This window comes from Hypanus sabinus, chromosome 12 (assembly GCF_030144855.1).
Source record: "Hypanus sabinus isolate sHypSab1 chromosome 12, sHypSab1.hap1, whole genome shotgun sequence".
In the NCBI taxonomy this organism is placed as follows: domain Eukaryota; kingdom Metazoa; phylum Chordata; class Chondrichthyes; order Myliobatiformes; family Dasyatidae; genus Hypanus; species Hypanus sabinus.
Window position 1 is genome coordinate 34,808,086 of NC_082717.1, and position 16,076 is coordinate 34,824,161.

At 38.5% G+C, this 16,076-nt stretch overlaps 1 protein-coding gene across 1 annotated transcript in view; it reads right to left on the minus strand.

Annotated features, from left to right (window-relative positions):
- Positions 1-4,269: 4,269 nt before the first annotated feature.
- Positions 4,270-16,076, minus strand: part of LOC132402764 (pleckstrin homology domain-containing family H member 2-like) — a 141,735-nt gene continuing 129,928 nt past the window's right edge. Inside the window, exons 29-30 of the mRNA XM_059985751.1 lie at positions 14,942-15,091; positions 4,270-13,589 (exon numbers count right to left, since the gene is read on the minus strand). Of these exons, the coding sequence (XP_059841734.1) occupies positions 13,404-13,589; positions 14,942-15,091 (336 nt within the window). The 3' untranslated portion in view covers positions 4,270-13,403. The remainder of the gene's footprint in view (positions 13,590-14,941; positions 15,092-16,076) is intronic.

The window sequence follows — 16,076 nt, forward strand, 5'->3', positions numbered from 1 at the left end:
TGTTTCTGAATAAACTATTTATCTTAGGAGTGTACTGTAATTACGGCCTCAGTGCTGTACTGTTGGCCTGGGAAAGAAGCTGATGTTGGTCTCCTTAACCTGCCAATGGTATTTGGAGAATACTGCAGTGGTGGTGTCGGTGGTATCGGTCCAGAACAATGAAGTACAGTGAAGGTAATCCAAATCTCAAATGCAGAGGAAAGAAAATAGTGAGGATCATTTCTGCTTGATAGCTCGAGTTTTTTTGCTAGGTTTGTGATCTTTATCTCTGGTCTTTTTCTCAGATGATTAAAGGCTGTACTAGTGCACTGCAGGTGATGGTGAGTGGAAGTGATGTAGCTTGGACAGTCTCAATAAAGCTGAGGTGCAGTATTGTAGTGAGAAAGAATCCCTTACTGTTTTCCCTCACTGACATGTTCATCAAACTGGCAATCTTCTTCATATACAGTATGTCATATGCCAAACATAATGTGTTTACGGGAAGGGAGGTGGGGCAGGGTCACAATATCAATATCAAAGCACCCACATTCCCAGACTAAAGTGACTACTGAGTATATGGCATATAGCCATAATTCATCCATATTTGGCAGTGGCTATAAGAAAAAGAATATATGAAGCAATGTTCAGGTCTGTCACTGGAGCTGTTTTGATATTTTGAATTTAATATTGAGAAATGGAATTTGCCTACACTCAATTCCTTTAAATGTGGGGAAGCTTTGGCACAACTATTACTGCGTGGACTTGACAGAGTGAAACCTTGATTCAGTACAAAGTAGTCTGAAGCAACAGAGAGAACTAGTAAGTGGAAAAGGTGCTCTCACCTGGAATTCTGTAAATATGATTTTTTTTCTGCTAAAATAGACTCCAAATCATTACCATACCCTGTGCCCTGGTTCCTGGGCTCCCTTCCAACTCATCAGAGCCCTGCTTTCCATGCTCCCGTCCCATTGATGGGGGTTCTAATTACTTCATTTCCACTCATCTGAGCCCTGCAATTTAATGTTCCCTTCAAATTTATCTGGTTATTTGGAAATTTTTCTGCTGCTCTGTACAATATTATTAAAAAAGTGAATTTTATAATTACACTAAGGTATTATCGGCCAAACATAAATAATTGATTTTGGTCAATCCCGCTAGAATGAGCGCGTCAGTACAAATTTGCATTTACCTTTCAGGGACAGCAGTATACGTGGACTGCCCTACCACAGGGGTTCCATAATTCTCTCTCTATATTTCACCAGTGCTTAGGGGAAGGGTTAAAACAATTTTCAAAACCTGAGTGCTTGGTACAATATATAGATGAGCTACTCCTGCAGAGTAAAACCAAGCAGGAACATTATCAGCTATTGACAGAACTGTTGCAATTATTATTTGCATTGGGACTAAAGGTAAACTCTAAAAAAGCACAGGTGATGAAACAAGAAGTTAGTTATTTGAGAGTGATCTTGACACTGGGAAAAAGAGAAATTGATAAGCGAAGGGTAGAATTGGTTATGAAACTGCCTATTCCCTGAGACCTGAAAGGGCTGCAGTCCTTTCTGGGGCTGGTAGGGTACTGTAGGAATCCCATTGATGGATTTTCCACTAAAGCAACTCTTTTAATGGAATTACTTAAAAAGAATGTGGCATGGGAATGGAAATCAGAACAGACCCAGGCCATCACAGCTCTGAAGTAAGTGTTGGGCACTGCACCGGCTTTAAAAACCCCAAATTCGAATGAGCCTTTCTCATTGGAGGTGGCTACAACTGATACCACCCCTGAGCAGTGCTGTTACTGGAGACACATGGGAAGTTACACACACTCTCACCAGTAGAACAGGGGTATACTGGATGTGAAAAACGTTTGTCAGCTATTTTCTAGGTGGTACAATATTTTGCCTATATAAAGGAGATTATTCCACTTACAATACTGACAGAACACACTCCCCATATATTACTGTTAGATGGATTAAAGATGGTTCAGTAAGCCAAAACAGGAAGCAGATTAGATAAAGTAATGACTGAGAACAAAGACACAAAGGAAAATAAAAAACCTTATTTTAAAATTTTTGTAGATGGCTCTTCATCAGTGTAGGATGGTGAGAGAACTAGTTGTGTCATCTATGTAGAGGATGAACATGGCCAGGAAAGATATATTATAGCTTTAAAAATATCCAAAACCATGTGTGCACAGGCAGCAGAATTGGCAGCTGTGGCATATGTGTTCAGTCACCCAGAATGCTTTCCGCCAGAGTCAGTCGTACAATCTGATAGTATGTACATTTGTAACAGCCTTACAAAACATTTGTCTTTGTGTAAGGCCAGAGGGTTTGTTTCAGATGATGGGAAGTCCCTCCCATCTGCTGCTTTATTATAATATATATATATATATATATATATCTGAGGAGGCAGAAGGAAAAGAATATGGTGTCATAAAGATGAAAGTCCACTCTAAATCATCTCCTGAAGCAAATAGAAAGGCTGATGAATTGGTGAAGCAAGGTGCTTTATTTGGGCAGGAAAGGCAGCTACAGATTGGGGAGATTGGGAAGCCGACGGAACAATAGATTAAGGTTATGGATTTAACAGAGGAGCAGAAGAAAGATAATGTATTAAAAAACTGATAGAGGGTACAGGGTCTGAAATACACAGAGGGCACAAGGGAGTGTTTGTCAAAGATGGAGTTGTCCTTCGTGATTGTGGTTCCAGAGGGAGGAAGAAACCAGATGATCCATTGGTACCATGATCTACACCAGGGATGTGAAAGCACCCTGGAAAAGATCAAGGAAGTGGGCTGTTGGTCTATGATGAAGGATGATGTGGAGCATTATGCCAAAAATTGCTTGTTTGTCCACCATATAATCCTGACAGAACTGTAAAGAAAGGAGCTGTTCGACACACCAGATCAGTGGAAGGGCCTTGGACTGATTTGCAGATAGATTATGTTGGTCCCTTACCGCCCACCCCAGGAGGGTACAAATATATTCTGGTAGTAATAGATATTGTAAGGTATTGCACTTTGGAAGGACAAACCAAGGTAGAACATAGAAGGTAAATGGTAGGAGTGCAGCAGAACAGAAGGATCTGGGAATACAGATACAAAATAACCTAAAAGTGGTGTCGCAGCTAGATAAGGTCATAAAGAGACCTTTTGGTACATTGGCCTCTATAAATCAAAGTATTGAGTATAAGAGTTGGAATGTTATGGTGAGGTTGTATAAGGCATTGGTGAGGCCGAATTTGGAGTATTGTGTGCAGTTTTGGTCAACAAATTACAGGAAGGATATTAATAAGGTTGAAAGAGTGCAGAGAAGGTTTATAAGAATGTTGCTGGGACTTCAGAAACTGAGTTACAGAGAATGGTTGAATAGTTTAGGACTTTATTCCCTGGAGCGTAGAAAAATGAGGGGAGATTTGATAGAGGTATATAAAATTATGAAGGGTATAGATAGAGTGAATGCAAGCAGGCTTTTTCCACTGAGGCTAGGGGAGAAAAAAACCAGAGGACATGGATTAAGGATTAAGGGTGAAGGGGGAGAAGTTTGAAGGGAACATTGGGGGGGCTTCTTCACACAGAGAGTGGTGGGAGTGTGGAATGAGCTGCCAGATGAAGTGGGCTCTCTTTTAACATTTAAGAAAAACTTGGACGAGTACACGGATGAGAGGTGTATGGAGGGATATGGTCCAGGTGCAGGTCAGTGGGACTAGGCAGAAAAATGGTTCGGCACAGCCAAGAAGGGCCAAAAGGCCTGTTTCTCTGCTGTAGTGTTCTACAGTTCTATACCTTTACAAAGTGGGTGGAAGCTTTCCTGGCTAAGGCAAACACAGCAAAGGCCACTGCTGTGTTTGCCTTGTTATTGGAAAGGATCTTATTGGAAATCTTAAAAATCTTATTGGAAAGGATATTCACTTGCTGGGGACTACCCCGATGTATTGAATCGGATCAAGGCACACATTTCACAGCCCAGATAATGCAAGATGTCGTGACACCTTTAGGGATCAAGCAGAGATTTCATATACCCTATAGACCACAATCCAGTGGAATTGTGGAAAGGATGAATTGAACACTAAAAATTATGATTGCAAAAATGGTGCAACAACATGGCAGATAGTTTTGCCTTATGCCTTGATGAGAATAAGGAATACAGTGGTATCTTCAACTGGTTACACCCCTTATAAACTCATGACCAGAAGGGATATGAGAAGATTGGGGGAGTTGTTATGATTAGATTTGTCAGAACCCAAAATCGTTGGGATTGTGTCAGAAAAGTGGGTACAACAATTGGTAGAGACAGTGAAAGAGGTCAATTATGTGGAGGTCCACCAAATTGGAAAGAAGAAGCAACAGAGTAAAGCCTACTTCTAATCAAAAGTCAGTCCCATAAAATTAATTGTTTCTCCCCATTTTGTGGATTCTGAACTGATTCTTGCTCTTGGATAATCTAATCAGAGCAACGGAATGTGGACATGGGAAGTTTCAGGTATTGATCTGCTAAACCCGAGACCATTCTCAAACAAGTAGCTATTTGTTATGTAAAGGTCGTGGACTCTGAACTGATTCTTGACTCTGGGACAATCTAATCTGAGCAATTGAATGTGGACAAAGAACTTCAGATAATGACCTGCTAAATCTGAGACCGTTCTCAGAGGAGTAGCTACTTGTGTAAAATGCCAGAACTACCAAAGAAGGAATCCGTAACCGCTTTGGACACTGTCTGGGTTGCCTCATTTATCTGGTTTGAACCAGTCAGAGTTGAAAGACTCAAATACACTAGGCTGGAATGGGCAGAACCATGAAACAATGTTGGTCCTGTACGATGACCAGTAAGAAGGTAACCCAGGTAGGTCAGGTGACCTCGAGCCAATGGGATGGAGCTCGAACAGTTCGATTGCTGAGGAACAGTATAAGACTCAGGAGGTCCAAATATGCAGAGGTGATTACTCTCCAGCAGTCAGAGACCAACCATCACGAATAAGGAGGACCACATGGACATATGGAGATTGGGACCACAAGGATGCCCTGGTCAGTGTAGGTTCCTTTCCCAGGTGATACCTTTTCTCTTCATTGACTGTTCATGGAGGGTCAGGGATTCTAGTAGGGTGCATGCAGGTAGATAGTTTGTGAGCCCACATGCTTTTTAGTTGAAACAATAAAAGTTACTTGCCAGTAAATACAGATTTTCTGCGCCTCTCTGATCATTATTACAAGGAGTGATTCTTGTAACAGAATTAATAGAAATAACATATCCAATAGTCCAAAAAATATGTTATTCCGGCACCACTAAATTCTCAAGTATTGGAATTTTACCGTATGCGCAACATTAATAGTAAGATTTAAGGAATATTCCTTCAGCTGTATTTTAAATGTTAGGGGCCAAAATTTGCTAAATGCTTGTTGCAAGCCTAAAAGAAGAATTATTGAAAAGACATTAAGTTTGAAACCTCTGGCACAGGGAATAATGCTGGATTTAGTATCAGTGGCTACTGAAATAGACAAATGAGTTGTCCTTTGAAGGTGTACAGTTTAACAAATTTACAGATTGCAATTGCACAATTCTTTACAGGGCCAAATATGAACAAATGACTAAATACCACTTTATTAGTGCTTGTTCATGCATATATCTCTAACCAGCCAATCACATGGCAGCAACATAATGCATGAAAGCATGCAGAAATGGTCAAGTGGTTTAGTTGTTGTTCAGACCAAATGTCAGAATGGGTAAGAAATGTTATCAAAGTGACCCTGATCATGGAATGATTGTTGGTACCATATGGGGTAGTTTGAGTATCTCAGAAACGGCTGATCTCCTGGGATTTCCATGCACAACAGTCTTCAAAGTTTACAGAGAATGGTATGAAGAACAAAGAACATCCAGTAAGCAGTAGTTCTGTGGGCAAGATCAGAGGAGAATAGCTAGACTGGTTTAAGCTGACAGGAAGGTGACAGAAACTCAACCAGGTGTTACAAATGATGTGCAAAAGAAGATCTCTGAAAGCACAACACGGCGAATCTTGAAGTGGATGCACTAAAGTATCAGAAGACCAGTTTATTAGGCCTCTGAATGTATGCTCTACTATGTATATTTTGTTTTGAGCCTGTGATTCTTTTTTCAATCGTGACTATATGCATATTTTAAAGTAATAATGTTTAAACACAAATGCAAATCAGTTTGAAGTTAACAGTGCATTGTTTATTAAATGTTAAATAACTCTGTGAAATAATCAGTTCCATTCAAATATATTGTAATATAAATAATTGAACATTGGTATTGTACATTAAGTTTCTGCATTAAATAGAATATAAACTAAAAATGTTTTAAAGGCCTTTGTACTAAGAAAATACAACTGTGTGGAGATGTATTCCAGATCATCTCACGCTATTTAATAATGGAATTAAATTTGTTCATAGCAATAGTTTTAAAACAATTATTTTGCTACTTTACCATAAAATTGAAAAAGTCAAGCGAAATATGAACAAGTTTTTATGGTGACATAACTAAACTATGACATAAATACTTGTAGTAATAATATAAATAAACAGGTGCATTCTGGTACAATGAAATTAACGTTATATGAATTCTGACATGTAATATTTCACGGAACATTATGATATAAAAGCTGAACGCAATATACTATGCATTATTTTTGATATTCTAAAATCCTCCTATATCAAAGATTTAGAAAAAAAGAGGAAGTCCCTCTTAATGTACCATCTGATTGAAAGAAAAAAAGAACATTGAAACATTACTGTTAAACCACAAACCCAAAGAGTCATGTATTTGCAATAAAAATGAAATAAGGTCAGAATTTTTATCTTTGTAACATTAGTAAAAGTAAAATAACAGAGTTAATTGTGTGGTTATTGGCACTCAGTGCATTCATACAGTATAACACTTATTAATGGAATGGACAAATTCCAGCATTAAACTTAAGAGAATTTTATTATCAACCACAACAGGTTGTTAGAATCTTCTGTAGTTTCAAATTATTGTAGTAACCAGAATTCTGGAACTTAACAGATGAGGCTTCTTAAATAACAGAGACATTAAGAACAGTTTTTAATGAAGAAAACAAGTTTGTTTGGAACCAAGATATGAAACAAATAAAGATAGTATATTATTTAATAATGTATTTACATCATTTAATATTGATATACACCTTTATGAAAGTAGTGCATATTTAGAACTGGAAGTCCAGTCATGATACCTGAAAAATGAATTTCACATTAGTCCTGCTTGACTTGAAATGAAGGTTATATCCAAAGCATTGTTAAATGAGATTTGATTAAAAATATGCTTGTCTTTGAAATTGATAACACAATTAGTCTAAGTGCGTTTGCAGCAATTACTGTTGTTGGTATATTCAGATTTAAATGTTAGATAAGTAATTCTGTATACATGTAAGGGTGCCAACTGTTCTTTCAGGTAACAACATTCAGGTTTCAACCATGCTGAGTAAACAAGATAATCCTCAGCTGATAATGGAGGTACAGACTGAACCTAACCTTAGAATGCAATAATAAAGAGAACTAAATTAACTCCTCAATGAGATTCTTAGCCTCTCTGGAGAAAGTAACACTTACTGTTTAAGATTGATGTGCTTTCATCAGTTCTGAAGGAAGATCATTAGCTTGAACCTTTAATTCTGTTTCTCATCCTGCAGATGTCACCTAACCAAGGCCTAACATTTTCTAACTTTATTTCAGATTTACTCCATCTAGTGTTCTGCTTTTCTAGCTCAGATTGGTGGTTAGAAAATATTCCCCTTTACAACAGTATGCAATGGATGGGCTAGACAATGATAAAAAGAGCTACTAAAACAGGAATAAGAATCCTTAAGTACTTTATTGAAATTTATTAATCTAATCATGTTTCAGGACAAAAAGAATAAACAAAACCTGTTTTTATTTTGGCTAGAAACCAAGTGAAGCCCAGTACCAAACGAAATATGGACTAAGTACCTTTCATCTGTTGGCATTGATTGGGCAGGGCTCTAGTTTTAGAACAGATAAGGGAAATTAGGAGGTATGATCAGATGAAGAATTGGCATTTATTTTATGTTCAAAAAAGTGACTTTAAAGTCTCAGAGAATATTTCAGTAAGGCAGAATTATGCTAGACTGAGGAACTAGAATGGATGAATATCGAGAAGGGATGGTACAATGAGTTGCAATTTTATACACAAACAGTATTCAGATTCCAAGGGCATTTTATTTGCTTAATTGGAAATTAAGAGCACTGAGTTAATTAGCCTATATGGACAATATAACAATACTGATGACAACTGTCCCCTTCACTAAAAGACTTCTGGAAAAGCTTGATGAAAACATCATATGGGCAAGGATGAAGATCAAGCCCAGGAAGTGCAAAAGCATCTCCATTGTCAAAGGACAAGGCACGGATCAAAGATTTCATATTGACGGAACACTGTCCCAACTGTGTCAGAAATGCCAGTGAAGAGCTTGGGTCGATGGTATGATGCTAAGCTCAAGGACACCGAGCAGTTTAAAAAACTCAAAAAGGATACCATCATGTACATAGCTCGCAGCAGCAAGACCTGGCTGCCAGGAAAACTCAAGCTGTGGTGCTTCCAGTTTGGCATACTCCCAAGACTCAAGTGGCCTTTAACATTGTACGAAATCCCCATCAACAAGGTGGAAAAGAGTGATCAGCACACATGTGAAACAGTGGCTTGGACTTCCACGATGCTTAAGTCCTGTTGGACTGTACGGGAACGGCAAATTAGAATTACCAATTGCAAGTCTTGTGGAAGAATTCAAATGCACCAAAGCAAGGTTGGTCATTACCCTCACTGAATCTGAAGATACTATTATTCGAACAGCAGCCCTCCTGTGCGGCAACAGGGAGGAAGTGGACCCCATCTGAAGCCGTTCAGAGTGCTAAGTCTGCTCTTCACTTCAGGGATGTGGTTGGCCAAGTCCATCTTGGGAGAGCTGGGCTTGGGCTCGTCCAAAAAGGCTCCTAAATGGCAAAAGGTAACATCAGTGCAGAAGAGAGGGCTTGTGGTGGAGGAGGTGAGAAGACAGGAGGAGGCAGAGCGACATGCCAGGGCCGTCTCAATGGCCAAGCAGGGCCAATGGACTAATTGGGAGAGCCTGGAAAAGAGGAAACTCAGCTGGCGTGACATCTGGGAGATCGAGGGATCTCAGCTAAGCTTTGTCATCAGAGCCACATATGACCTCCTACCCACACCTCAGAGCCTGAGCCATTGGTGGGGAGAAGAACCCACTTGCTCTCTTTGTCAAGCACCTGGATCACTAAGGCACATTTTAATAGGGTGCACCACGAGCCTTAGCCAGGGGCGGTATACTTGGCGGCATAACAAATTTCTCCAGTATACTTTGCAGCATAACCAAGTTCTCAGACAGCTGGCATCAAACTTGGAACAGAGGTGAATCACCACAAATGTTCTCCCACAAACATCGGGAAGAAATGTTCACATCACAGGATTTGTATCAGCAGGCCAACCTCCAGAGCACCATACAACATTAAAAGTAGTAAGCGTTCTGCAGGTTGCTCGGGATTGGAAAATGGACGTGGACTTGGGGGAAAAAAGCTCGTGTTTCCCCCCGATTTTGCAGCTACGATACTCTGGCCAGACATGGTCCTGTGGTCCACAACAGCCAAGCTGGCATATGTTGTGGAATTGACAGTACCATGGGAAGATGGAGTTGAAGAAGCTTATGAGAGGAAAAAGACCAAGTACTCTGTACTGAAGTGGGATGCAGGGGATTCGTGGCTACATCTACGATGAGTCTATTGAAGAAGATGGGGGTGAGGGGTTATTCAGTCCAACAAGCAATCAAGGCCTTGTCAAATGCAGCAGAAGAAAACAGGAACTGGATTTGGATGAAAAGGAAAGACAACAACTGGGCTGCAAGATGAAGACAGGAGGGTACGGAACTGAGGGGGGTGTGTCTGGGATGCCAGGTAGCACTGTTGAGCCCTCTGGAGACTTCGTGGGCTTATCAACGAAAAGTCAAAGAAGGAGGGTGCCCACCTGATAACCCCGATGAGGTAGCTACCCTCCTTGTCACCACTCCAAGCGTACCGCCAACATCGAGAGTGCTGACTTATCATAGGGATTGAAACATCAAGTCCTATTAGCTCTACTAATATTAAAAGCACTGAAAATGCTAATATAGAAAAAAGGAGAATGACAAAAAGAAAAACAAATAACTGAAATTAAACCTTCCATTCTATTAATAACAAGATATTTACAACAGTAACTATCCAAAACTTGGTTACTTTATGGACTAGTTATTATTATATGCAAAGTGAGACATTTTGTATTAAACTCTGTTCCTCTGGACTTCCAGCATCTGCAGAATCTCTTGGGTTTGGAATTCAAAGTTGGTTTAATATACAGGTAAGTGCTAAGTAGGACTCAATTGTTTGAATTCTTCAAATATTTACTTAGAAGTACTGCATGGTTTTGAATGAATTTCTGAAAACCAGTGCTGTACAATCACTTATCTGGCATCACATTTTATACCAGAGAAATCCTGATGGTCCTTCATGCAATTAAATGTAGGATGATGAGAACAATTCTACAGGTGCAGGAATGAAAATTTGGAAGAATTACATTTGCTCCTTCTTCCTCTTGAATTGGGCCAGCTGCACTTTTGTGTGCAAGAAAGGGAACTCTTTGAGCAATGTTATCAGAAAACACAGAGCACATTGGTTGCAGTTGTTAATCTATCTTACAATGCACTGTATTAAAGAAAATGCCAGACAACTGGCAGGATGCCTCCAAAAACAAGTTCCAGAATACGTGGTTTAATGTTGTCATTATGCCGAGTTTTTTTTTATTCATTAGAAAAGGATTCCACTTCAATTCCAACAATTTGGTTACTGTTCTATGATCTGAATTATTGCAGTGAATTAATTTGTAGTATATATTTTGACATGCTACTTATGGTCAGTACTTTCTATTATATTCAAAGAAACAACTCTGGTAAAATAAAAGGACTGAATCTGCACTAATATTTCTTTGGGGAATCAAAAAAAGTTGCATTTGTTGGAAATCTATAGATACACAATGGAAAAAAAACACTCAGCAGGTCAGACAGCTTCTGTCGAAAGAAAAACAGTTGACAGTTTCAGGTCTGAGATCATTTGTCAATGCTGTCTGATCATTTTCTGTTTTTATTCCAATATTTTCTTTTTTAGGCATTTGGAAACAATAATTAATATCACCAGGCAAAGATGATCAAGACAGTGGATATTTATGGAGAAAAAGTGATGATTTTGTTGCAGGGGAGTTGCCTGTTTTTGTACAGATGTCCTCCCAGGTTCTATTCCTGTGAATTATTTGTAACACAAACAGTTCACATCAGAAATGTGGGTGCAAACTGAGTTCTCAGGCTGCCTGCAACCCCTGAGTAACTGGCAGATCCATAACACGAGTCTCCCAAATGACTGCATACATGGGTGGTATGTAAGTCGGGTGTCTCTGAGCTGGGGAGGAGCTGTATGATGACCAATTGGAAGGATCAAAGATGATTTCATAGCTTAGGAAAAGTAAATAAACAAACATAAGGAAACAAGATCATCAAATGTAGAGATGAATGAAGGACTAGTTTACTAGAATGATATTGTGAAATACTTGGCAAATATTTATTACATTTCATATTTTGATGTTTTGTTCTGCTTCGCCATTTGTCTTTTTTGTATTGATCACTTAGAATTACACAATCAAATTGTTAGTAATCTAGCCCTTGACTCTGAATTTCTTAGACAATAAATAATTAAAAAAAAAACTTTTTGGAATTATAAACACTTCTGAATGTTGTTAATATTACATGTGGTGAAGTTGAAAATGATTAAATGGTGTAGGAATAAAAGAAGTAATGTTTAATCATGCAGCACATTAATCATCAAATCAAGCAGAATATTGAAAAAGACTGAAGGATAATGGATGCAACTGATTAATGCCACACTCAACACGTATTCCTTAAACCAACTCCACTCCTTAAATACTGGCTACCAATTGACGATGGAATCTTAGGTACTGGGGCAACCAAGAACCTTGGAAGTTGGACAGGAAGACTGGAGGAACTTAGGCATTTCAAGTTGTAGACACAATGTTTCTCTATACAGCAGTATATCCACAGTGACATATGATTGTAATCTACAGCACTGTTTCACTATAAAGGTAATATTAAACCATCAAACAATATTCATGTCAGGAAGATAGTCTTCATGTAAAGTTAACATGGAAAATCTTCTAGACAGAGCAGCAGAGGAAATAAATCCAGAAATATTTAAGAAATAAATGGATGCCAAGCTGGGCGAATAGTAGGATCATCCCTGAAGGATAAAGAAGATGAATCTTTTTCATGGCTTGCAATATCTATGGCAACAACATTTTAGGTTGCCTTATTCATTCAAATTTTCCTAGTACCTTTGTGCTGGAAGTTAAGTATAATTAGAGTCATAGAGCACAGAAACAGGACTTATGATCCATCAAGTCCATGCTAAACATCAAGCACCTGTGTACACTAATGCCCCCTACATGTGCATTAACTTTCCCCAGATACTACCACTCACTCACACACGGACAATTTAGAGCGACCAATTAAGCTACCAACTCATATACTCTTGGAATGTAGGAAGAAACCAGAATCTAAACGGTGTCAAGGAGAACATACACTCTTCACCACTGGAGATTGCTATCAAGTCTGAGCTGTGAGGTAGTAACTATCAGCTGCACCAATGTGCCACTCTAGGTTAGTGATGCCTGTTTGTTTCTTATTATTTTTATATGTGTTGTGGGGAGGGGGAGGGCAGAAGCACATTACATGATTTTCACTTTTTATTTTATTTGTTGTTAAGCAGGGATAAACTTTATGGCCAGAGATGTAAATGCCAATATTTAAAATATGATTTAAAAGGTAACTAAGATAAAAAATAAATCTGTAAAAAAGGCATAGTGTGGTTATTTGTCTACAGAGAATCTGTCACATTTGACTTAAATAACTTGACATCCAAGAAAAAAGTCATTCAATATTTACACCATAAACTAGAAATGAATAATATAGTTTTAATCATAACACAGATACTGAAATAGATCAGATCCCTTCGTTATTTTAGTTGAGAATTGAGAATGTAACTATTGTTCAGTGGCCATGTACGCAACATGGCACTTTGTTTGATTGCCATCTACCCAGGAGAGCAAGAGCCTTGTTTAACAGAGAAAAAATATACAACTGTTTTGTAGTTCAAATTCTTTAATGCTATGTTTACTCTAAAGGAATTAAAGGTTTTACCCAATGTTAATTAAAATTTCAGAGGCAGCTAAATTTTTGTGCAAGAAACTTTAGAATATTTGTTTTACACTGCTAAAGGTGCATTTTAACATTGTACTGTATAGACAGTATCAACAGATTGATTACCATCATAGTTATAACAAAGTCGGTCCTTTGGTTGGCCTGGTCTGTGAAAGCAAAGGTTGACTTCCCATATCCTTTAACTTATGTCCTGCAGTCTGCACGGAAAGTGAAGATGGAAGTGAAAGGTGGTGAACAGCTCCTTTCTGGTATTGGAAACTATTGATGTAGCTGGCCATAAGCAAAGTGATTTCTAGGATCTGTAAAAATAAAGACAGAAATTAATGAGTTCAGTTGACGACAACATTTATTTTCAAAATGAGTAAAACCTTTTAGCTACAACTTTCAAAATACTAGTATCAAAACAGTGCCTTTAATTCTAACGTGGTTTTAAATATTGACATGAATAAGTGACAAATAGCTGGCTGTTTTGTTTTTGCTTTTAACCAATTAGGGATGATAAACTTACCAAAAGTCTGTAAAATAGTTCCCTATGCACATAAGGCACACGTTTTGGCTTACCCATTGCAAATAGAGAAATTGTGTTTAAACTGCAAAAACAATTCGTGGCACATTGAAAAGAAGGGTGTCCAGGTTTATGGATAATGTTTGGAGACCCCATTAAAAGTGAAAAGATATCCATTTCACCAATTTAATTTCAGAGCTGAAGTATGAATGATTGCCATATTAAGATACCTTGGTAAAAATGTAAGTCAATTGGGTATGAAAGGCAAAATGTTCCATGTTTGGAGCCATGCTTCACACAGGATGACTGTGGAGGTTGTTGTAAGTCAATTATCTCAGCCCAAGTTACTGCCAATCTTATTTCATTACAGTTCATTAACTCTAACAAACAGAAGTTTGTGGGAATAATGTGCTAGTTTCAACCATCATTAACTACTGTATCAGTTCCTTTATATCCATCATAGAGCAAAAGGTGAGGATATTCCCCGATAATTATACATTGCTCTATTTAAAAATTAGGCAGACCATGTGAGCATACATGCAGCAAGATCCAGACAACATTCAGGAATGGCTCACGTGGCAGGGAATAACTATCATGAGTGAAACTGATCACCTACCCTTGATATTCAATGACATTACCATTAAATCCCAGGTATCCGGAGCCTGGATACAGTGCTGGATGAAGTTCAATGACTTCATATGACTGGTCAATAAATGAATTCTGAAATGTCCTATCCCAATAACTGCTTCGCCAATCTCAGACATTTGCTAACCAGCATAATAAATCAGTTCAACTACTCAATGAAATCCACTCACCTAGTCACACAATTAATTTGTAGCTCACTAATTGCACAAACTGCAGCCTAACCATCCACAACATTATCTCCACAACACTTACTGATGAACTTTCTCTCAGGAGATGGCACTCAAATGAGAGTAGCAAGGGCTACCCACAAGTAACTCTCATAACCTGTCAAACATGTTGGGTTTATTTGATAAGGTAATGGAGATGAATAAATAGAATTTGTTTTTATTTTAGATTCAATTGTTTTACAAATGAATAATTACTTATTACTACAGAATATTAGATGTGCATAACACAACAGTGGTTCTCTGTACAATTGGCTTGGAAATTTAATATACAAACCTTTGGCTTTGACAATGCAAATAGGAGCTTTTGTGTTGTTTTGTCTTTTGCATATACACCTTCTGCCGACTTTCTGACTGCAAGCATGAAGTCATCGCTACAGCCACCAAACATTACGATATTCTTGTATGTATATGTTGTTATCAAACGCTGCAGAATTCAGGAAAGAACATGCAATTAATATAACAATTAGGTAATTTCTTTTTCATCTTTAATGTTGCATTGCAAGTGTGAGGTGATGCATTTTGGAAGGACAAACCAGAAGACTGAGTACAGGATTAATGGTCAGTTACTTTGCAGCCTGTCTATATCCTCTTGTAACCTTCAACAACTTACAGCTCCATCCACAACTCCTCCAATCTTCATGTCATCTGCAAACTTACTCACCCATCCTTCCGCCTCTACATCCAGGTCATTAATAAAAATCATAAATAGCAGGAGTCCCAGGACAGATCCCTGTGGCACTCCACTGTTCACCGACCTTCAGGCAGAATACGTTCCTTCCACAACTACCCTCTGCTTTCTTCCTTTAAGCCAACTTTTTATCCAAACAGCCAAGGTTCCACTTATCCCATGCCTCATGACTTTCTGGATGAGTCTCTCATGAGGGACCTTGTCAAATGCTTTGCTAAAGTCCATGTAGACCACATCCACTGCCCCACCCTCATCAATTTCTTTTGTTACCTCTTCAAAAAACTCAATCAGGCTCATGAGACACGATCTTCCTTTCACAAAGCCATGTTGACTATCCATGAGTAGACTGTACTTCTCCAAATGCTCGTAGATCCTATCCTTAAGAATCCTTTCCAGAAGTTTGCATACCACTGACGTAAGACTCATCGGTCTAGAGTTCCCAGGTTTCTCCCTATTACCTTTTTTAAACAAGGTAACTACATTTGCCATTCTCCAGTCCTCTGGCACTTCCCTTGCAGCCAAAGAGGATTCAAAGATCATAGCTAATGCTCCTGCGATCTCTTCTCTCAATTCCCACAACAACCTGGGGTGTTTCATATCCAGCCCTGGAGATTTATCAATCTTAATGTTTTTAAGAAGATCCAGCACTTCTTCTTCCTTAATCTCCACATTGTCCAGCACACAGGCCTGCCCTACTTCGACCTCATCCTGATCAAGATCC